A 22,130-nucleotide genomic window follows, 5' to 3' on the forward strand; every position below is an offset into this window, starting at 1 on the left:
TTCAGCTGGTTTGTTCTTGAGATGGTTCGGAGTTGGTCAGTAAACAGAAAAAAAGAAAAGAAAGAAAGTAGGAAGGGTACCCTGACCCAGATTTGGCTGAGCCACCGAGACCACAGTGCAAATAGCAAGCCCAGGTCCTGAAGCGAAGTGGATAGGACGCCCCACTCAGAAACTCACCCCGCTGCCCTGCTGCGCGCAGCCCCCCCTCGCCCCAGCGTTTGGTCCGGTGGCCGCCAATGTTGTCCCACCACCTTCCGGTTGCTGCCTGCTTTCGATCCTCGCGGCGAATGCTTCCTCCCTTCTGCCATTCTCCTCCTCCACTGCTCCTCCCGATCCCTCCTCCTAGGCTGGTCCCTCCTCCTCCCGCCCAGCCTCCCCACGTCCAGACCCTCGGGAGCTAGACGTCTGGGTAGCCCCAGCGCAGCGCACAGCAGCCTCCCTCCGCCTCCGGCGAGCAGTGGTCGCCAGTGGCCAGGGCGTCTGGAGACTGTCCAGGAGGTCATCGCCTTCCAGACCGACGACCGGTCACCGCGGCGTCCGCCTGAGTGGCGGGCTGGTCGCCGCCGACGCTGCCACCGCTCACGGCCGCGGGACTCGGTCTCGGATTAATTGGGGAGAGCCGGATCAGCTCCCCCGGCGGCGATGCTACTCTCGGGGACTGCGGGGACCGCGCTGCTGGCGCTGCTGGCCGCGCTCCTGGCCGCAGGTGGGGCGCTGGAGGAAAAGAAAGGTAAGGGCGTGTCTGCAGCCCGCGCCCCTCGGGGCGCTAGACCCGCCAGCCCCGGCCTGCTCCCCGCGCCGTGCCGCTCCTTCCCTGTTGGATGGATGAGCTGCGCTTCGGGCTGGGGTGGTGGGAGGAACTGGACACCTCCAGCCTGGAATGTGCGAGACGCAGGGCTTCGGGCGGCGGGGCTGCGAACCCAGAGTGGGAACGCTGGCTGGGCGCTCCGGGCTCCCGGCCGCTCCCAACTTTCTTTGCTCACTTTCCTGCCCTCCTGCGCTCGGTCGGCGACGGGAAGCAAAAACATGGTGTGGAGCCGCTCCTGGCGGTGGCGTCTGCGCACGTGCATCTCAGGCTGTCCGGGCGAGCTGGAGGGACCCGGTGTCCACTCCGGTGCCGGGAGCGCCCCACGGGCAGAGTCCTGGACTTTAGGAGTAAGGAAGAACTAACTAACCGGTTCAAGGCTTTGGGCCAGGCGGTTTCCTGAACGCACCCTCTGCACCTCCTTCCTCCTCCCGGGTTCCCTAAGACTCGCCTGGCAGCAGGAGTACCAGTCTGGCTCGCACATTCCTGCAAGCCCTTTCCGTGGTGTAGAGGGTGTGGAGCTGTGAAAATGACCTGGAAGTCTGGGAGAAGTCTCTGTCACTAACCATTGGGATCCCCAGGAGGGCATGGTGCAGATGGGGATTAGTTTCTGTGCCTGAAAAAAAAAAAAAAAAACAAAGTGGGGGGGAGTGGGGTGAGGAGGTTGGTCCTGTCTTTCGCGCAGATCTCCGCCACTGGGCATATGCCCTTGACCTGCCAGGCTAGCTCCGGGACCAGAGCTCCCTGCCAGCCTGGAGCTAGTCTCATTGGGTGGCAGTTTCCCTGGTATCCCTGAAGTTTTTCCCTTCCCGCTGTGCTCTCCTAGCATCTCTTGGATTCAAGCTGTATGACTGACAGCCTTGTGACAGCCGGGTCCATGTGCAGAGCACAAAGCTTCCTCTGCGCGGGAATTCATCCTGGTGGGACACCCCGGTGGTGTTTCAAAATGGGGCCCACAGGAAACTTTCCCCTTGTTCTCCAAGATTTTCCCTCTAGGGTTTTTAATTTTTTGCCTTTATGAAGAGTTTGTTATTGAGCCAACTGAAATATTAAACTTAATTAAAAAGAAACGGATTGATGCCCTTGGATCACATGTGCCAACTGTCCAGACCGAACTTGAGCAAGTTTGGCTTCACGACTGCCTATGAACCCACTTGACATGAAGAACAAGCCTCGGAAGGTTTAATTGCACAATTTCAAAATCCAGTGGCTTGAGTTCCAAGAGTCAGGTCCACACTTGCTGCTGATGTCATTGGCATCTGAGGTGGAGTTGGGGGTTGGTGCCGAAGCACACTTTTGTTGGAGGAGGGGTGAGGCCTAGAGTCCTGGTTCCCAAACTTTGCTGCACAATGAAATCACTTGAGATTAAAAATAAACAAGCAACCTCCCTTTCACCCCCAGTCTAGCTCCTACTTCATACACTTGGATTTCATTGGTCTGGTGTGAGAATGGGAGTTCTAAAAGCTTTGGAAGTGGTGCTATTGGGCCACCAGATTTGAGATTCACCCTCATAAAGGAAAGCTCAGTAACATCTCCAGGAAGATTATCTGGCAATCCACCCTGTTCTAATGGAACATCTGGAGCTTTATTAGTCTTGAAATAAAAGAAGGTCAAGGCAGAAGGGATGTCAGTAATAAAGGGGTACTATTTCAGTGAAGGGCCTAGTGAAGCTCTCCCTACCTCCCTTAGTTGAAGACACCCTGGCCCCTGCCTCTGATGCCCAGAAGCCATAGGCCTGCAGCTCAGCTCCTGGGTCAGCTAACACCAGGGCCCTCTTAGGTGGCATCTGTCTCTGGCCAAAGGACCCCCTCTCCTAAATTTAAATTACTCTCTTAAAGCCTCTGTACAGTATTACTTTTCTCCCTTCAGCTCTGTGTCTGCCTCTTTGATGTTACTGTTTTGAACACTGCTATTAGTGGTTGGAGATTTGTGAGAAATAGAATGCCACTTAATTTGCCTGCTTGGGTGTTACTCACTTAAAACCACTTCTATACACTTCTGACTACAGAGTTAAAGTAGAAAACAAATGCTGGTCTCCTAATGTGACATAAAAAGGTTAAATTCTGAAGTCCAGATTATTGAAAACCCCAGTTTTTCTGCAGTGCTGGTAAGTAAAAGATTTGTTAAGTTTAATTGTCAGTTTTGTTCCAGGTTGACTCCTTTAAGTGAAGTGGATTTTATCTCTGCTTCCCAAACCTATGGAACCACCTGTACCTGTCATACTCAACAGCAGAGGACTTTCAGACACTGCTTTAAGTATTGTCAATCCCCATATAACATGTATGAGGTGGCTGGTCTCATCATCTGTATGTATAGGGGAACATATGTACAGAGAAAAATGGTGGTTTTCCCTCATAGCTAGTAAGAAGCAATAGCAAGGTTCATCTCCAAACTCCACTGCCTTGTTGCAGGAGAGATATAGGCTACGTCGCATGTATAAGTGACTCGGGTTAGATTCTAGGAGAAAAGGGACCAGGGAACAAGCTTACTGGGAAGCCTGTCTGAGGCCTGGGACAAATGCCTGCTTGCTCAGTGATCTACTTTCCTGCTCAGGCATCCTCATTTCCTCTTGGGTTGCCTTTCATGGGGGTAGCTGAAACCAAATCAAACGGTGGACAGGGAATTTGCTTGGTTTTCTGAACAAGTCGCTTGCTTCCCCTGTACCTTGGTGGGGTAAGGGACCGCTCTGGAAGAGATCCTGTGTGCACAGCAAATGGCGGAAGGGACCCTCAGTCAAAGAGCTGTGTAGACATCAGCCTGCCTGGGAAGCTGCTCTCTGTGAACACTGAGATTCAGAAGGCTGGGTTGGATTGAGGAGAAAAAGAAGTGGGAATTCTAATGGGATCTCAGGTGAAGAATCACCACCCTTCTTACTCTGTCTCAGGGGCCAGGTTTTGGGAAGTCCAGGCCTGGATTGGTACCAAGGAAGCCTGTGTTCTCACTGAAGCTCTTGGTCAAGGTAGAAAAGTCATGTTGAAGCTCCAGGCTTCTGAGACCTGAGTAAATTCGGTGAATGCTTACTGAATGCATAAAATGTGCTAGCATATGAGTTTAAAAGGGAAGGAATCTTAATGGTTTGTATTGTTGCTCCCAAAGATGTGTGGTTCTTGAAACCACTAATTTAATATTGGTAATCACACACATTTTCAAATGTGGAAAGGAGATGTGCATTCCAAGTATCTGTAGTTATGTGCATATCCACAGTGGAGAACAAAGTATCAGAAACAGGATAGTAGCGCCACTAGACTGAACAGCCAGTGCTGGCCTTGTGAACTTAATTTCATAAACTTTTCCAAAAGAAAACACACTGTGAAGTTTGAAGAAGCCAATTGCCAAAATCCATGGTGCTGAGTTGTTGGTGCCTGTGACATTGTGAAGGTAGTTTGAAATGTTTCTGAAGTTATGTTATTAACGATGGAGTCTGTCCATTTAAAAAGAAAATATTCTGCTTTTTCTTTAATCAAACTCTAGGGCTCCAGCTAGTGTCTGAGGCTTTTTTGAAATGTGGCTAGCCAACTCAAATATTAAAGGCAGTTGATGACTACTAGCTTGTAAGGGACTGTGGCCCAAGACTGGTACCTCAGATCTTGAAGTGGGGATGGAATAAGTGTTTGTGCCTTCAGCCTCTCGAAGGACCCACCTTCCAAATGTGGCACTTGTCAAGTGACTTGTGGTCAAAGTGTGTGTGTGGGGAGGGTGCGATCTTTAATTTACTGGGGTTGTGATGGCCTTTTTTAAAGTTGGGATTTATTGACAGAGGTATGAAAAAAATTCAAACTTTTCAAATATGGCTCACTCGTTTCCCTGTTAACTTAGTTCTAAAAACTAGATTTTTGTTCCTCAGAATGAACTAACTCAATTTTATTTTCCTCTTGTCATTTACGGACATTAGAAATTATGGCAAGAAACATTTTTAATCTCAGTTAATTGTCCCTGCTTTTTTTCCCTTTGAGCTGTCAAGATCTAGAGAATGGTGTGTAAATTGTGGCAATTCCCCTATGACATCACAGTGTTTTCTCAGGGCTGGTTTTTTATTTTCTTCCTAAAATGTTATCTTTTATAAGAAAATTCCAGTCTTTGACTCACACTACATCTCAAGATTGTCCACTCTGGGCAAAGATCCAGGCTTTGATGTTTAATTCAAATAATTGGTTTGACTGTAATTTTCAAGTTTTCAGAGTCATTTGGTAAAGCTTCCCTCCTGTACATTTAGGTATATGTCCTCCCTCCAGATAGAAATTTCCCTAAGTCTTCTGGATGGGGTAATTGGAGCTCCTGAGTAGTGAAGGCAAGATTACCAAACCCAGTTAGATAGCAAGTGTGGGATTTGACCTTTTAATCTCTGAAAGCGCAGTCAGTATCTAACATCTGGCCCTCTTGACTGGCCATCTGTGCAATGCGTATACTGAGAGTAAATTTTACTTTTTGTAATTCCAGAAGCTTTGGAAAATAGTGTGTAAAAACCATCATGAGCTGCAGTGTTCTTTTTTAAAATCATACTACGCGTTTGATTCTTCCAGGACAGACCTAGAGATTCCAAGTGTCCTTTCTAACTATATTCAACTTTCCATTAACAGGAGGCCAAAATACAGTTTAGGGTACTAAGATTTAGAATACTTTGTATATAGTCCTTAATATTCCTATAATTTCACTATTACTGGATGGTCAGCACACATGGACTGATTTATATAACTATATAAGTTAGCCACTATTGTTTTTCTTTGGAGCATAAGGATACATATTGGTACCTATTATTATTTTTAGAATTTTGTTTGCCTTTTTCATTATATTTGAGTCATGATGAGTGATTTATGCTGTGCCACTCATACATTGAGATGCAAGAATGAGTTGGACTTGGTACTTTCCCTTACATGTCTGGAAATCAATTAGAAGAGAGAGTGAGCAATCCTAAGTGTGCAACACAGTCATAGATATATAATCACAGGTTCTGTACAGGACAGATGCTTTGTTTTGTTTTGCTTTCTTTTGAGAGAGGCCTCACTGTATAAGCCCGGCTGTCCCAGAAATCTCTGTGTAGACCAGATAAGCCTTGAACTCACAGAGATCTTCCTGCCTTTGCCTCCTGATCACTGGGATTAAAGATGTGTGCCATCAGTCCTGGATTTAAAGAATGTTTTTCAAAACTGATTTGCTTTTAATTCCACTTGGAAAGGAGACCAAGAAGAGGCCCACATGGGTGACATTATGTGTTTGGGGTTCAAGAAGGTACTTGGTTATGTGGCAGTTTCTGGGGAGAACAGGCTGTGGGAATATTATAAAAGTGCCACAGGGAGCAAAGTTCTAGGAGCACTAGGAAGTCAACTCCAACAGTGTTGTTTTTTATATAATGGCTCCAAGACCTCTTTTAATCCCATCATGGCTTTGAAAGCGGATTCACTGCAGAATCTTTAGGAACTGACAGTGAATGATTGGTGTTTTAGAAAGGTGGCTCTAAGGAGTGTGAAGACTGGATTGTAGGTTGTCAGCAGAAATAGGGAGCTGAGTGGTTATTACAAGTGGGAGGAGGATGTAGGACAAGTGACTTAGGTTGATTTATAGGTAAACCTGACTGATGATTATATGTAGAAAGTGTACGAAACAGAGAATCCTAGGACAAGACACTGACTTCTGGAAGCCTGGGTAGATAATCCATTTGTAGAGTCTGGGAAGTTGGCAACATAGAGAGAATATGAACATGAATTTCACGTTTTGATGTATTGAGTGTGAGGTGCCGAGATGGTTTGTGAGTCAGAAGAATATGGAAGCGGGAGCCCCGTGAGTAGCATGGCCCAGTAGCATCATTTAATTAGGTATTTCCATTTGACTTGATGTCTTTGGACTTAGCACTGCCAGCCCCATGACAACCTCATATCTCTACCTGCCAGATGCTCATCGTCAAAGCAATATTGAAACTGCCAATATTGTGAATTATCTACTTTCTGCATTAACATAGGCTTGTTTTTAAGTTATTGATCTTAATAGTTGCTTTGATTAATAACTGGTAATCATATTAGAAATCATTAATTTATAAATTGCTGCAAATCCTCCAATGTAGATAGCCATTTCTTTTTTAAAAAATATTTTATTATTTTATTTTATGTGTATGAGTGTGTTGACTGTATGCATGTAAGTGCACTCATGTCATGCAATCAATGCCTGTGGAGGTCAGAAGAGGGTGCTGGATCCCCTGGAACCGGAGTTATGGATGGTTGTTAGCTGCCATGTGGGTGCTGCAGACTGAACCTGAGTCTTCTGCAAGAGCAGACAGTGCTCCTAACTGCTGAGCCACCTTTCCAGCCCCAGATACCCATTTTTTTTTAAAATTTAAATCAACATCGGATTACCCAGTTTTGTACATTAAGGACCAAATCGGAAAGCCCTTTAGGAGGGCAGAGTATGAGAATAACTGTCATACCAGCACATCTGCTGTTTGGGAAATCCCAGTAGAATGACTTACATCTTGGAATGGCTGAGCTGGGAGAGATACATGTACACAGCTCCCAGCAGGGCAGTGTTTTACAACACATGCAATTTGGGACTTTCATGAGCTTACAAAAGAGACTACCTAAATCTTACCTATTCAGTAGAGCAGTTTCTCAAAAAGAGAGCATTTGACTGAGTCTCAACGAGATTTCTGCTAGCCTCAAGCAAAAGGGAAAGAATGAGGAAGGGCTTATAGGTCTCGGTGCCATCAAGCAGCCCGCCTTTCCATGCCATTTCTGTAACTGTGAAGTTCGGTTATAGCAATGCTAAGGGTTTACACTTTTCTGCTTCATTTTCCTAGACGACTTTGAAGAAATGCATGATGTAAATCAAAAGTGAAGTGACTGAGAAATAACACATTGTACATTTTTAAATGAATGGTAGTGTTTAAAAAATAACAAGAAAGGGCAAAAGAATTAAGTTCCAGGCCAGCTGGGGCTACAGGGAGATCCTGTCACAAAAAGACCCCCACCCCCCAAAAAAACCCAAAAGAAAAAGAAAAAAATGAAAAACTGATTGCTTGCTTTATGAAATGCCTGCTACAGAAAGTAGAGACTCCAAAGTTAGAGACTCCAAATTCTGTTTAATTGTAGGAACAATAAATCCATATTAATCACTCTGAGCCCAAAAACGTCTTCCAAATTGTGCTATTGCTCCTTGTGAATTGGGAGAGACATTTGCTGCTGCTGAAAATTATATACATTTACCTGAAGCAAGTAAAGGATAAAATACGGCTGCCAGTGTAAGCTCAGGCATCTATCCCTCTTACATAAGAGGGAATTTAGCTAAGGACCACTGTGCGTTTTGCAGGTGTTTTAAGAGAATTAATAAAGAATTTTATTTTGAAGGTAGAAACGCAATACCAGATAATTTTACTGCTGTGGCGTGCAGTGTGCACACAGTGCAGGGGTGACGTCATGACTGCTTTAGCAGCTGTAATGCATTACCATTAAGACCATTTTCCAAAGTTCTATCTCCAGTTCTGAATAAAACCAGTATATCACATATGAGCTCTTTGATACCACAAAATGATATTTGTTTGTGAAAACGCTACATATTTTGGCTTCTTTGCCTGTACTCATAAATTGTTCATTATTTTGGTTTCTTGAACAAAACCAAATCATATATTGAATTACTATAAGGTCCCTAAGGACAGGTGCATGCTGAGGAGTTCATGTCACTTTGAAAGATTTCAGAAAGTTTTTCAAAAAGAATTTTTGAGATGTCAAAGATCCTGGTTTGCTTATTTACCATAAAATACTGAATATTTAGGAGCTTTGGGGAGATTCAGTCATAGTTTTTTTCACTCACACGCTCATCTTCCAGTTTATTCTCAGACCCTGTTAGCTATTGTACATGCTTATAAGTGTGCTGAGTACAAACAATTTAGATGAACTTTTTAAATTTGTTTCAGTGCTAATTCCAAAGTTTAATGATTGAACTAGATTTTTTTTTTTGCTTAAGTATATTTTAGTGTAGCATTAAAAAAATAAAAAGTAATATTTTTATAGGATATTTTCCTGGTGCATGCATACGTGCATGCAGAAGCCAGAGGACAAGTGGTGTCCTTGTTTTTCAGGAGCCATTCACCTTGTTTCCTTTTGAGACAGGATCTATTATGGCCTGGCCCGGAGCTAGCCAGGTAGGCGATGCTGGCCAGTCAGCAAGCTGCAGTATCCCCATCTCCTCCTCATCCCTAGGATTAATGAGCATGTGCTGTTACAATCTGGTATTTTTACATGGTTCTAGGGATGGAACTCAGGGTCTGGTGCTTGTGTGGTCATCTCCCTAGCCCCTGTCATTTCTTTTTGTGCGTGTCTTGTTGTGTGTATGGTGCATGCACATGACTACGCAGGTGGACATGCACATGCCCATGTGCATGCAGTGGCCAGAGAGGGGCTTTGGGTGTCTTTCTCTATGGTTCTTTGTCATACTGCAGTAAGACAGGGCCTCTCACTGAACCAGAAGTCACCATTTGGGCTAGGCTGGCTGGTCAGCAAGCTTCTGGGATCCACCTCTTTCTGTCCGCCAGTATTAGGGTTCCAGGTGTGTGCAATCATGCCTGACATTTTATGTGGGTGCTGGGATCTGAGCTCAGATCCTCATGCTGACACAGGGAGTACTCTTACCCACTATTTCTTTGTTTCTTCGTTTCTTTCTTTTTTTGCAAGCTCTTGTTATCTAGCAATTACAGAGAAAGATTTTGATAAATAGCTGTAAATGAAAACCTTTGACAAATGACTAAAAACTATATATATATATATAATTTTTGAATGTTAATGTCAAAGACATTTTGTGTCTGGGACATTTTTATACAAATATACTTTATAAACTTTATCCACATATTTCATTGTTTGAAAAGTAGTTCTTCTGTAAGGAAAAGGGAACACAGGTCAGAATTTACTCTCGCAGTTTAAATTTCCATGAAGTAAACTGGAAGTTCCTGGAACTCCTTGTATCTGAAAACATCTGTGAAATTAAAAGCAAATCTAAATGTATGCAAGATATGAATTTAAATATGTCGATAATAAGTGTGTTGTCCTATAATTTAGATGCTAAAATATTGATGTCATAGTAATAACAACACCTTGCGTTGCTACAGAACTTCACAGGTTTTAACAATCATCTCTCTGAGCCACCTAACAATCCCACAAAAGGGTAATTATCCACACTTGAAAGTGAGAAACTCAGACTTAGTGTGATTTTACAGTCAACATCTTGGTGCTGGGTGCTTTTCCTGCAATGCAATACTGTCTCCTAAGAATTGTCCTTATACCTCCTTTAAGTCTTCACTGTTTTCTTTTGTAATCTCCTGTTACTTTTAGTCCTGCATGTGAATGAAAAAGCCCAAAATACCCGTCAGAATTCAGAATTCGGTTGCACTTATGTTTTATGCCCCTTCACAATTTCTGTAGGTTTTTTTCCCCCATAGTTCATTCTCTTATGTGTTTTAACTGCTCATTTCATAAGATTTAGGGCAATGCATTTGTGATCTTTGAATATATTTTCTTTTTTGTTGGTTATTGAGAGAGAGAGAGAGAGAGAGAGAGAGAGAGAGATATTACCTCCACATGTGAGTAAAGATCAGAGGACAACTTGTGGGAGTCAGTTCTGCCCTTCCACCATGTGAGTCTGGGGAGTGATCTCAGGTCAGCAGGCTTGGCAGCAGGTGTCTTTTTAAAAAATTATTTTTATTTATTTATTTATTTTATGGATATGAGTGTTATGCCTGCATGTGTGGAAGTACACCTGTGTCATGCAGTGCTCTCAGAGGACAGAAGAGGGCCTCAGATCCCTGGAACTGGAGTTATGGACAGTTGTTAGCTGCCATGTTGGTGCTGGTATTCAAACCAGGGTCTTCTGCAAGAATAACCAGGTGCTCTTAACTGCTGAGCTATCTCTCCAGCCCTGGCAGCAGGTGTCTTTATCCACTGAACTATCCTGCCAGTACATGGTTTACTTTAGAAATTAGAAGTATGATTTTTTTTTTAACGTGTTGGGACATAAGCTGCTATAAATTTGCCAGACCTTAAAATACTTGCAGGAAAAATGAGGGGAAAAGCAGCCTGATTTAGCTGATGAATTGATTAGCAATGCCTGCAGCAATATGCGGCAATTCAGCTGCTGGGCCTGTAAGGTTCATTAGGTCATTTGTACAATTTAAAGGAAAACACACATCTAAACTCATCACAATGTGAAATAACTATTCTGAAAAGAGACAACAAATTGTGTGCCTCCCCAAAGACAGTTCCTTCTCTACACAGTGCTCTTTATGGAAACCATTGTGGCTGGTGAGATTTGTGAGCATTGACTTTTAAGGAGAAATTGCTGCACACACATTATTGACTTGGAGGAACTTTGCTGGTTGAATGAATGGAATGTGGAATGTGGCCTGAGTAGATCTGTCTTCTCTGCTAATGTTCCTTTCCCAAAAGAAATTTCTAAGTGCAGTGTGATTTTCCTTTACTAAGAAGGAAGGAACTTTTTGTTATTGCTTTTTTCTACCATAGTGGAAACTTTCCAGCACTTCAGCAGAAACCCCTGCAAAGCACTTTCACATATCACATGAAATAATGAAATGTCTTACATGTCAGTTGAATAATTGATCTTTGATTATTACCTATATATTGTAGGTTACACAATATCACTAGAAGAATATATTGATTTTTCAACCCAGAGATAATGAATGTCTTGAATAAGCAATTGCTTTCTTTTCTTTTCTTTCTTTTTCTTTGAGGCTGAGTCTTCCTGTAGCCCCTGCAACTCACTATGTAGCCCAGGCTGCCAGGCTGGCCTTGAACTCACAGAGATCCACCTGCCTCTGCCTCCTATGTGCTGGATTTAAAGGCATGTGCCCGGCCTGCAATTGCTTTCAGTGAGAGGGCAATTAGTGTGTTGATTTTATGGCAGCCTTAGTAATTGGGTCTTGAAATCTAGCAAATGTTACTTAGGCAAAAGTTATGCCATTTTCTTTAAAAAAAATGAATTGTGAAGGACCTGAGATTTATTCTAAATATAAGCTAGTATGCCATTTTTTATTTAATCAACTAAAGTTTACGCAGTAGAGGCAGAAGACAAGGTTGAACAACTTCGCAAAGAGGAATGGTGTCCGTAGTCAGAGGAGGTACTGGGTTTTCACTTTGTTTTCAGCCTTTAGAAACTATCTCTTCTTAAATGCAAATCTAATGATATTCCTGATTTGTAGGTAGGCAGTTGAGGGAGAAAGGTCTCAGATAAGTGGGAGACTTGGGTGGTTATCCACGTCCAGTCTTTCCTCATGGCAAAATAGTCTCCTTAAATTCTTGCCATTAAAAACAGGAGAATTTGTTGGGCAATGGCTACTAAATATTCATAATGTTGCTCAATTGCAAAAAAAAAAAAAAAACCCACACATTCATATTATAACCAGGGTAGTAAGTAAGTAACCGTAACATACTAAAGCATCCAGTGTTGCGCAGGAGAGGAAGAATTGCTTGAAATTTGGGGAGTTTCGTATTTTTTTTAAAATCCTCTATTGGAGCAGAGGAAGATTAGGATTCCTTAGACTTTTTTTACATTGAAATTTGGGAATTTCACACAGTATACTTTGATTACATTTAGATATCCTCCCCCATCTGCCATCTGCACACTCTCTCTACCCATTGCCTAATTTCATGTCTCCAAATGCTCTTTGGTGTGGGTGCATTCACTGGAGCCTGGTCAACCTACCAAGAGTCTCACTCTTGAACAAGACTGACTCTTTCCTTTCAGCAGCCATCGGTTGTCAATAGTTCCTCAGAAAGGGTTGGGTTTCTTTCTTACCTCCCCATGTCCATGCTGAGATTTTGTTTGGCTTGAGCTTATGTGGGAGATTATGTGGGACTTGTGCATGCTGTCACAACTCACTAATTCTGAGTTCATATGAGTAACTGCCCAGCTTTCTGTTTCCTTGTGGTCATTGACCATCTCTGTCTTCGTCTTAGAATCTTTCTGCTCTTTCTTCCACAATGATCACTGAGCCTTGCAAGGCAGAAGTTTGATATGTGTCCTATTCAAGGATAAGCAGTCTGTAACCTCTTATTTTCTGTACATTGGCCAGTTGTGTGTCCCTGTGTTAATCACCATCTGCTGTGTAAGGAAGTTTGTTTGATGAGAGTTGAGAGATGCATTAACTTATGGGTATAACAGTAAGTCATTAGGAGTCCATTTACTACTATGTTTATTTAGCAGAAAATAGTATTAGGCTCTCCCCTATGTCCTATGACCTGTCTAGCCACAGGCTTCTAGGCCTGATATCATTGTCAGGTGTGGGTTCCATGTTATGAAGTGGACCTTAAATCCAGTTAGAAAGCAGTTGATTCCTCCCATAATATTTCTGCTATTTCAGCAGTGGGCATTATCTTGCAAGGCCAGTTGCTGTTGTAGCTCGTAGTATTCACAGCTGGATAAGGTTGATGATTAATTTTCTCTTCTGATGGCATGAATAGCACATTCTAGGACTATGACAGCAAGCTGGTACCAAGCTTTGAAGTCGGTACCAGCTTTATTTCTCCTTATTTGTTCTACAGCTCATGTATTTAGTGTCTTTAACAACAGGGTCTTACCATCAAGTTCTGGTGGGTAACCAAGAGCAGGGGAATGGCCAGTATTGTTTCAGAGTCTATGGGACCTTTGGTCAACAGCTTCAAAAGAGAGAGCGAGCCTTAGACCTTATTTTGAGAACTGATTGAACATTTATTTCTTCTGTGTCTACATCCTCTCACTTGAATGGTTAGCAATCAAGGGCAATGGTGAGTGCAGCCTGTGTGCCTGGTGCACTTCTGTAGCCTATACAAGTTTAGCAGGCTTGGTGACTTCTGAACAAAATTTAAATGTTGATTTTTAATTAAAAGAGAACTTCTGAGAACCACATAACACAGTGACAGGCATGCTGATCTTGCAGTAGTCACATGTCACACACATAGGATATTCTGCCAAGCCAGAGAGGGCCCAGATCAGTTTGCGTGTACCCTTAAATGGAGCACATAATAGTTAATTAATTCCAAGAGTTTTAGAAATGAGACATCAAACATGCCAACTTAGGGGTGTGATCCTTACAGACAGAGAGAACAACTAAGTCATTAAGTCTGTGCCCGAGGAAGCAGCTTAGCATAGCTGGGTACAGGGTTATGGGCCACTGAAGGAGCAAGTATGTCTGCACATGAGGAAGGGTTTGCTCTTTTCTCTGAGTGTCACTGGCACAAACTTCTACTGAGGTGGGCTGGGTTGCTTCTAACCTTTGGGGCAAATAGGAAGCTTTACACAAATAAGCAGATGTACTTCAATGCAGGAACAGTGGCCATTTGTCCTCATGACTGATAAAGCCGGCTTTGCATCTTCATCTGGATCTCTATCTGTGTAATGCTCTTTGTCATTATAATTACTGTTCTTATTCTACAGCTGGTGCTTACATATACCTGCTGGTTCATCCAAAACTGCTTCTTTCACAAAGTCTGTGTCTGTTTCTATATTTTCTGGTTGAGATGTAGAATGTTTCTGTCCTTTATTGAAAATGGAGAAAATGGTCAAGAGTTTCATGACTCTGAGGGGAACTGGATACTATGGACACTTACCCAGCCAGGAATTTACTAAATATTCAGGGTAAAGGGAACCTACTATGTCAGAGGTCAAAAGAAACCACTTGTGCAGGGTTCAGAGTTCTTGGACTCAAGTTGCTCTTAAAACAAAGGTTCCTAGATAGATATTTGAAAACTTCCACTAATTCTAAATTTGTTCAAAACGACCATGTCTGTAAATAATTTCCCCAATCTGAAAAAAATCACTGCAATAGCCTAGTGAATGCATTAATTAAGCAATTCTAGAAGTAGTCATCACTAGCATGTGATGAATATCTTTATTATTATAGAAAAAGCAATAACTTACTATCTCAAGCATCTGTTGAGTGTTACTTCTTTTAATAGCAAAAGGTATACATGGAGCTAAAATATGAATACAGAAAACAATGCTTATACCACAAATGCTTTCTATGATGTACTTTATTTGGTTTTCTTAAAAAAATATTAACATTTACTTTCCTCCATATGAACAGAAAACTGGCTTAGAGTGGGAGGTGGGAGTGACTCTGGGGTCACACTACCTGGGATTTACCATCTGGCTCTACCTCTGTGACAGGATGATATTGGCCAAAGTAGAAAACTCCAGTGAGTCTCTATTTCCCTTATAGAATGAGTTTGTGGGGAGTCTCCGTGGCTGTGAGAAGATGGATGAACAGTTTGGGCAGGGGAAGAACACAAATCATATACTCCCTACTAATAGAACTATGGGAAGTTCTATTACCCTGGCCCTTAGCCCTCACTGTGGTCTTTGTGATCCCTGCTATGGGTAAGGAGCCTGAGGCTCCACAAGGTCACCTTTGTGACTCAAGAGTATGTTGGGTAGCCTGAATTCTCAGCAGCTGAATTCTTTTGCCAGATGTCTGCCCTCTGCTTAGATCCCCAGACAATTGCTGAGACTGGATAGGAAAAAGTCTCAATCCCACTTCCCTAGTTCTCGGCCCCATTATGAGATTCAGAGCCCATCCAACAAATCCTGTCTTTCCTTCTGTGGTGGGTCTTAGTGTTTCTTACAAGAATGTTTCGGTTGTGGGTTTCTTGCATAGTGCTGGACTACTTTAAAAAATAACCTCATTTCTCTGTGTAGTCCTGATGGTCTATTCCTATACTATTCTCATGTTGAAGAGTTTATCATGAATTACAGGAAGCATCATTTCTCTTCTGTTGTTCATGCCTTCTCACCCACCATCAAAGCAGACATGGCTATGGCTGCCATTCCATTGCCCAAGTGCCCAGTCTTTGGTTCTTTGTGGTTCCCTGGATACCTGGATGAGCTCCTTCTCACATGGAGGGAGACAAACGCTTGCTTCCTGAGTGTTTGGCATACACAACAATGCTTCAGCTTCCTCAAGAAAGATTAAGAATAGATTTCTAGTCCCTTTTCCAGTACTGTTTGAGCTGGGATTAATTGATGCCTCAGGCTGTGCTTAGAGCCCTTCTGGCTACATTTATCAGCCTTTTATCAGCATAGCCAGTAGCTGAGGTAATCAGTTTATAAAAAGAAAAGATTTGTTTGGGCTCACAGGTTTGGAGGTTCTAGCCCTGGTCAGTTGTCTCTGTTACTTTGTGCCTGGGGTGAGGCAGCATGTCATGCTGGGGAGCATGTAGCAGAGCGAAAAGAAAAAGAGGAGGAATCTGGGACCTCACAGACTCCTTTGAAGGGACATCTCCTGTCGCCTGATACCTTCCACTAGGTTTCACCCCTTAAAAGATCCATCGTCTTCCAGTGGTGCCACCCTGGGGAACACAACTTTAACGGGTACACCTTTGGCTGCATACTCAACATCCCAAATTGAGCAAGTTTTGAGTCACTTCCGACTTGTACTCTGGGAGAGTTACTTTCATCCCGGTACATTCTCAAAACTTACTTAGATTTCCATTCTCCCTACCTCGTTCATAATAAGTTCAGCTGATGTCACCTGGAACCATAAAAATGCACTGATTATCTGTTGATCTATTCTCATTTCTAATTTGCAAGATAACAAACTGGTGATAGATTAAGGTGTGCTAGAGACTTGAATTTCCTACCAGCACCATATAAAGTTATTTTTAAAGTTTCTTTAAATCTGTAAGTAAAAATAAAGTGCATTAGTGCAAAAAACACCCCAAACTGCAAAGCTTATGGTTCAAAGCTGATACTTTATCTCTCAAAGATTTTGCTAGCGGCATAGTTCCTTTAAACTGTGAGAGGATTTATTAGATATGCTGTTTACAGACGGGAGGAAGGGTGGTCTAACCTTTGTACTGGTTGGTCTCTGCTGTCTGTAGGATTTAGAAAGTTATAACAGCACAGCTGTGGAGGTCACATACCTCCCAGCAGCCGTTCTGTTTGGAAACCTATATTCTCATAAAGGGAAATATTTGAGCTTAGCATGTTAAGTTTTGGGTGGCAAAACCATTTATTTTCTTCTAATGTTAACTTTGTGTTAAGCATTTTATTTTGGAATATTAGAAAGGTAGAGAAAAGGTGTGAATCCGGAGGGAATAAGGAGTTAACTGGTACATATGCTTAGGTAATGCTTGTAAGCATTAAGTTACTTTCAAGCCACAGATTGAACTTAATATTCTGATGTTTTTTCAGATTAATTTTTAAGAGAGGTTAAGGTGATTGATGTTGTCGGCTTTAGGAAAGCATATGAAAACCAACACAGATCACCTTAAATTACTATGGTTACTGGTTTATTGGCATGGCAGCACCTTTGGCTGCTGTTTGGTTTTGTCTCACTCATTGTACAGCACATGCTTACCTTGAAACGCTGAATCAGCCTCCTGAGTGCTGGGACTCCAGGCCTGCCTGGCAAGTTGGATTTTATTTTTAAAGCATTATAGATTTCTAGGAGGTTGCAAAACCTCTACAGGGAGATTCTGTGTATTCTTCCATTATCCACCAATGGTACCATCTTAGCAGCAAAATTTTGTATATGTATTTTGGTGTCTTTGTCTTGTTAACCCAGGCCAGAAGCTTGCTGTTTTAATGGGGTAATGATGTGATAGTATAAAAACGATGTCTTTCACAATACTGTTTGGAAGTTGTATAAGGGAAAGTTCTTGGTCTGCTATATTTGAAGGCCATGGAGATGTGAGGAGAGGAATGAGGAGGTCATAGGGAAGGCAGACAGTGACAGAGATGGTAATGGAGTACCTGGACACACCTTATAGCCTTTGCGTTCATTTGCATGTGCTAGGTTTAGGCTCTGTTCAAAACACAGGTGACCCCTCTGCTCTTCTTGTATTTCTTGCTTTGGTTTGTTTCCTTATTTCAGGAATAGGTGCCCTAGGTGAAGGTCTTTGGAAAGCTGATGGTGTCATATTCGATATAGATACTGTTTACACAGATGTATTGATTTACTGAAACATTCCTACAGCTGCACACTTTTGATGTGTGTACTTTTCTGCATGTGTATTACACTATGATAAAAGTTTCAGTACTATAGGCGGTGTCCTGTACTTACAGCCAGTGGAGAACATAGACTATAGGGGGGTTGACATGATGGCTCCATAGGTAAAGATGCTTACCTTGAAAGCCTGATGACATGAGTTCAGTGCTTCGAATCCATGTAAAGATGGGAGGAAAGAACCAACTATACGGAATTGTCCTTTGACTTCCACATATGTGCCATGACAAATATGGTTCTTCCCTCACCTCACAAAAAAGAAAGAAAAAGAAAAACTGCCGAGCAAGCCACAATTTTGTCAGAAAATTCATAATCTCAAAAGAGGTATTGGACATCAGAATCCAGGCAATGCATCTGTTCTTTCTTTTTTAAAAAAAATATTTTATTTTTTATTTTATATGTTTGGATGTATTGCATGCATGTATGTAAGTACACCTGTGTCATGCAATGCCTGTAGGGGTCAGAAGAAGATTTTTAGATTCCTCTAGAACTGGAATTACAGGTGGTTGTTAGCTGCCATGTGGATACTGGGAATCGAACCCAGATCCTCTGCAAGAGCAGCCAGTGCTCTTAACCACCGAGCCATGGCTCTAATCCCTTGATACAGAGTTAAAAGATCTTTTGAGCTCAAGTGACCCTCCCCTTATGGCTACTGCAATTTACTCTTAGCTTATTTCAAATTATTTACAGAGAGAGTTTTAAACAAGCTATCAATGAAAAACATCCTATATAAATCCCTCTAAGGGATGCCTCATCTTCTTAGAGGTACTGAGAAACTACAGAAATTTTGCAGAAAGACTTTGCCTCTTCCAGGGAACCCCAGCTCCTTAACTTGCCAGCTCTCACCCAGTGTCAGGCTCCCCTTGTACTGCATTCAAAGAGATACGTGAAAATGGGCGAGAATATCAGTCCTGTGGGGCAAGAAAGCTCACAGAGAGGCACAGCATACACACACAGTCCTTGGGCAGCTTCCTGAGCCTCTGTGCCCGACCAGCATTCCAAGCCCTGATTCTTATACCTGTTATACCACTCAACCGTACACTGTGTTGCTACACTATCGGGGGTGGTTTATTTCAACAAATTGGTATAATTTGGTCGAACCTTGTGTGCATGCTTCATTTTTCAGGTCAATTTGACTCAACTGGCATGCATTAAATTCTTCCCGCATGTTGTTGCACTATGCATTCTGGGTTACATAGGAAATACAATCTGTCCTCAAGGACCCTAAAATCCAGACTGTTCACTGTGTCCCTCCCACCGCACCAACATTTCCAAAGGTGAGAACTGAGTCCAATGTGGTTTGTGAGTACCTCAGTGTGAGGAGAAGGGTAGCTGCAAGAGGCCTGAGTGGGTTTGCTAAAATGTATGTACAGAGGTACCCAGAGCTGAGCTCTGCACAGCACTTCACACTTTTCTCAGGCCCTGTGACATACTTTGTTGTATTTGAATAATCATGAGGGCACAGCCTCATTTCCCTTTGTGATTTCTTGATAAGGGCAACACAGTTGACAAGCTTAGCCTTCTGTGTTTAGATAGGACCAAATCAGTGTTTGAAATCTGTGTCCTCTTGAGAATTCTATGTTGCCATCAAAATTGTTTACCATATACTTAATAGTTGCAATAATTTCAATTGCTTATAATTTCAATTACAGTTTGAGTATCTCTTATATGAAGTTGTAGGACCAGAGTGTTTCAGGTTTTGTTGTATTTCAGAGGTTACATATTTGCTTCAATTTTACCAGCTGAACAAACAATCAAAAAATCTGCAATCTAAAATTCTCTGAAATCCAAAACTTTTGGAGTATCATGTGGTAACTCAAAACATTTTGGGATCTAAGTTTTTCAAGTTGGTGTAGATGCTTAGCCTGTACCTGGAAACCTGGTCCTCATTTCAAAGCATTTAGTTGTCTTACATTTATTTCCCACCAGAAAGATCCTGAATTTTTTTCTCTGATCAAAATATGTGCTCAGTCATAGAATGCCCGCATAGCATGTATGGGACCATGCCTTCAACCCCCAGCACCAACATAAAAAAAGGAAGAAGACCTTGTTCATATCTCCTTCAGGAAGTCCACTGCCATTGTGAATGCTGACATTAAGATGGATCTTTCACACATTGATGGGCAGATCAGACATGGAGGCACATCAGGAATGGTAGCGTGGAGAAAATGTGACACTAGCCATTTCTTCTGTGTACTGTCAGGCGTCTTTGCACCCCAGGATTCCCCACACACACTCAGTTGCTCTGCACAGCCAAATGTTTCTCTGTGTAACACTTAGAAAGGCTTCTCCGGGAGTTCTGAACAGAATTGGCGATGGGGGAGAGGAATACCTTGATTCTTGGAAGCAGGAGATTGTGGAAGGGAAGGCAAGAAGGACAAGCTGGAACCAATGGTCCATTATCAGGTGGGCCTTTGTGGGAAGTCTTGAAGTTATTGACTGTACACTTTAGAATAAGAGACTCATCAACCTCCTCACTTTTTTTTTAACCTCTGGCCACTGAAATGAGAGGCTTTCCTTCCAAATGTGCTCCCCACCATTGCTATCTAGCATACCCATTGGGGGCCTAAAGCAGTGAGTCTCTCTGATCATGAACTGGAGCCTGTAAAACCATGACCCAAAATAAGTCTTTTCTCTTAAGATAGTTATTTCAACTACTTGCTATAGTGATAAAAGCTGACTGACACATGCAGGAACTCTAATCCTAAACAGAGAAGCAAATGAGAAACTATGTTTCTAAGCTACTGAAAAAGAAGGAACACTGGGGAGAGAAATGGGGTCTTCTTAGAGTATCTTCTTTTTGGAGTAAGCCAGTGCCTTTCCCTTTGTCAAAACAGCTGCTTGTGCTCTGGCCCACAACCCTTCTGTTTCCTGGAGGTGATATAGAAATTCTGAGTCCCCTACATGTTCAATGCTTTACATCCTCTTCAAGCAGTGAATGCTTCCTATTAGAATGTTTTGTTGCAGGGTCGTCTACGTTTACTTCAGGGAATCATGCCACAGAGAGGACAGAGAACAATTTCCCACCCCTACTTCCACGGAATGTGAAAAGTAGATTATGCCTCTGTAGGCTAGACTACTTATAAACCTCCAGAGAACTAGGAACATGTGTGCTACATTTCTTCAAAGCAGTACTAATCCCAAGACCCACAACTAGAATTCAGATATAATAAGAAAAACGTGGAGATGGAAGATATGTGTAATTATGTCCTCTGACATAACTAAAGAATTTCTGAAAGATAAGTTTTTTTCTCGTGAAAGAAAAAAAATTGGCAAATATGAAACATGTGGATTAGATCTTTGTACTTTATTTTATTCTTTGCTGTTTATTTTAGGGCTAGTTTCAGATATTACAGTGTAATTCTTAACTTTTTTTGTTTTTTTTTTTGTTTTTAAATTTATTTGTGTGTGTGTGTGGGTGTGTATGGTACAGAAGAGGGTGTTGGATTCTCTGGAACTGGAGTTACAGGCAGTTGTGAGCAACCCAAAGTGGATGCTGGGAACCAAGCTTGGTTCCTCTGCGAGAGCAGCACCTGCTCATAACTGTAAAACCACCTCTCTAGTCTTTCAATATATTTTTCTAACCTCCTTTCTTACTCTCTATCAGTGGCTTACTAAATAACTGGAAAGAAACTTTGTATTTGTTTTTCAGTGTCTACTTAAACTGTTGTGAACTACGGTGTTTGTATGACAACATGGTTTTTCTCAGAAAGTCTCAGGTTATCTTAAATAGGCAGTGGATGTTTATCGGATCTGTTTGTGGGAACTTGAGACAATTTTAGCCTTTGGATATCCTTGGTTCTGCTAAGTAGAGGAGAGGTCACTGGAACATTTAGGAGTTCACTCTAAACTTCAAAAATTACCAGGTCATGTCTACAGCATCTACCTCACAAAATTGTTGTTATTCATCTAGAAATAAAGGTAGCCCTATGAGAAATGACATGCGGAGTTTTACTTTGCAGTCTCTATGCAACAGTGATGGGCATCTGACAACTTGGCTGTCTTTCTCTTCATTAAAAAGATCACACAGGACTGTTCACAACAGTAGAGGACTCGGTCAGATGAGTCTGTCTCTCCATTATTTATTAGTGTTTGACAATAATTCATGGTGTATGCCATTGACATCAGGTAGTTGAGGCTCAGGATGCTCGTCCTGAAACTCCAAGCCCTGTGCCGTGTACAGAGTAGATACCAGATAAATATACTTAATGTATACATTGAACATATTTAAGTAATTGTGTTCCAAATAAACATCTTGATTTATTTTAAAAACTATTTTATTTATTATTTTTATTTTATGTGTATGAGTGTATTGCCTACATGCATGTAAGTACACCCATGTTGTGCAATGCCCTG

At 42.1% G+C, this 22,130-nt stretch overlaps 1 protein-coding gene across 1 annotated transcript in view; it reads left to right on the top strand.

Moving 5' to 3' along the window:
• The first annotated feature begins 402 nt into the window (after positions 1–402).
• The window catches only part of Egfr (epidermal growth factor receptor), a 149,688-nt gene continuing 127,960 nt past the window's right edge, over positions 403–22,130 (top strand). The window contains exon 1 of the mRNA XM_008851640.3: positions 403–730. Within this exon, the coding sequence (XP_008849862.1) occupies positions 643–730 (88 nt within the window). The 5' untranslated portion in view covers positions 403–642. The remainder of the gene's footprint in view (positions 731–22,130) is intronic.

The sequence above is a fragment of the Nannospalax galili genome, unplaced genomic scaffold, assembly GCF_000622305.1.
Source record: "Nannospalax galili isolate Female #2095 unplaced genomic scaffold, S.galili_v1.0 scaffold326, whole genome shotgun sequence".
Lineage (NCBI taxonomy): Eukaryota > Metazoa > Chordata > Mammalia > Rodentia > Spalacidae > Nannospalax > Nannospalax galili.